The 1,193-nt window shown below is 49.5% G+C and overlaps 1 protein-coding gene across 1 annotated transcript in view; it reads right to left on the reverse strand.

The window, feature by feature from the left end:
• The window catches only part of Tmem92 (transmembrane protein 92), a 10,753-nt gene that overhangs the window by 8,858 nt on the left and 702 nt on the right, over nucleotides 1–1,193 (reverse strand). Inside the window, exon 2 of the mRNA XM_005350641.1 lies at nucleotides 925–933. Coding sequence (XP_005350698.1) covers nucleotides 925–933 — 9 coding nt within the window. The remainder of the gene's footprint in view (nucleotides 1–924; nucleotides 934–1,193) is intronic.

The raw sequence follows: 1,193 nt of genomic DNA on the forward strand, positions 1-1,193 counted from the left end.
CAATTCCCAGCAACCACATGGTGGCTCACAACCATCTGTAATGAGATCTGGTGCCCTCTTCTGGCCTGCAGACATACACACAGACAAAATAATGTATACATAATAAATATTAAAAAAAAATAAACCCAACACAGAGGCAAGTGGATCTCTATGAGTTCAAGGCCAGCCTGGTCTACAAGAGCTAGTTCCAGGACAGGTCCTAAAACTACAGCAAAACCCTGTCTCAAAAAACCAAAATAAACTGAACCAGATCAGGCGGTGCTGTCACATGCCTTTAATCCCAGGACTCTGGGGGCAGAGGTAGGCAAATCTCCTAGTCTACAGAGGACTGGCTCCATAGCTACTGAGAAACCCTGGGGAAGATGGGGAGTGGAGGACACACAAACCTGAACCAGGACTATTCCCCTTCCCATCTTAACCAGGGGGTGCTTTGATCTGGGATGGTTAGGAGCCCGAGTTTTAGAAAGCATAGAATGGGGTTTAACGTGGGGTGTATTAGCATTTACTGGGGAGACTGACCATGCCTATACTTGGGGCTGCAGAGAGGGGTCAACAAAGGAGGCTGGTGTCCAGAAGTGGAAAGAATGCCTTGAACCTGGGTTCACGCATGTCTTTGGATGGAGAGCTTCAATTCTAAACAGCCGGTGAACTGCTCTGCGGAGCAGGCTTGGATCTTTACCCCTAACCCCCAACCCAACAGATTCTCAACCAAGATTGTAAATTTTTAGTTTTTAAGGCTCATCCTGGCTGAGCAGTGGTGGCACACACCTTTAATCCCAGCACTGAGGAAGCAGAGGCAGACACAGGAGTTCGAGGCCAGCCTGGTCTAGAGAGTGAGTTCCAGACAGCCAAAGCTACCCAGAGAAACCTTGTCTCGAAAAACAAAACAAAGACTTATTTGACCACCTCTCAATTTGCAGGAACCCCAAGATACTTAAGAGAAACAAGAGTTTGGGGCAGCCCTCAAAACCTTGCCTGCCTGGATCACAAGCCAGAGGCCACCCAGCCCAGATCAAGGGAGCCAGGTCTCCTCCGAGGACAAGAGTGAACGGATCAAGATCCTCTTCTTCCCTAGTACACTTAAGAAAAGTCCCAGACGATGGTGGCGCACGCCTTTAATCCCAGCACTCGGGAGGCAGAGGCAGGCGGATCTCTGTGAGTTCGAGACCAGCCTGGTCTACAGAGCGAGTTCC

The sequence above is a fragment of the Microtus ochrogaster genome, chromosome 7, assembly GCF_000317375.1.
Source record: "Microtus ochrogaster isolate Prairie Vole_2 chromosome 7, MicOch1.0, whole genome shotgun sequence".
NCBI classification, from domain to species: Eukaryota; Metazoa; Chordata; class Mammalia; order Rodentia; family Cricetidae; genus Microtus; species Microtus ochrogaster.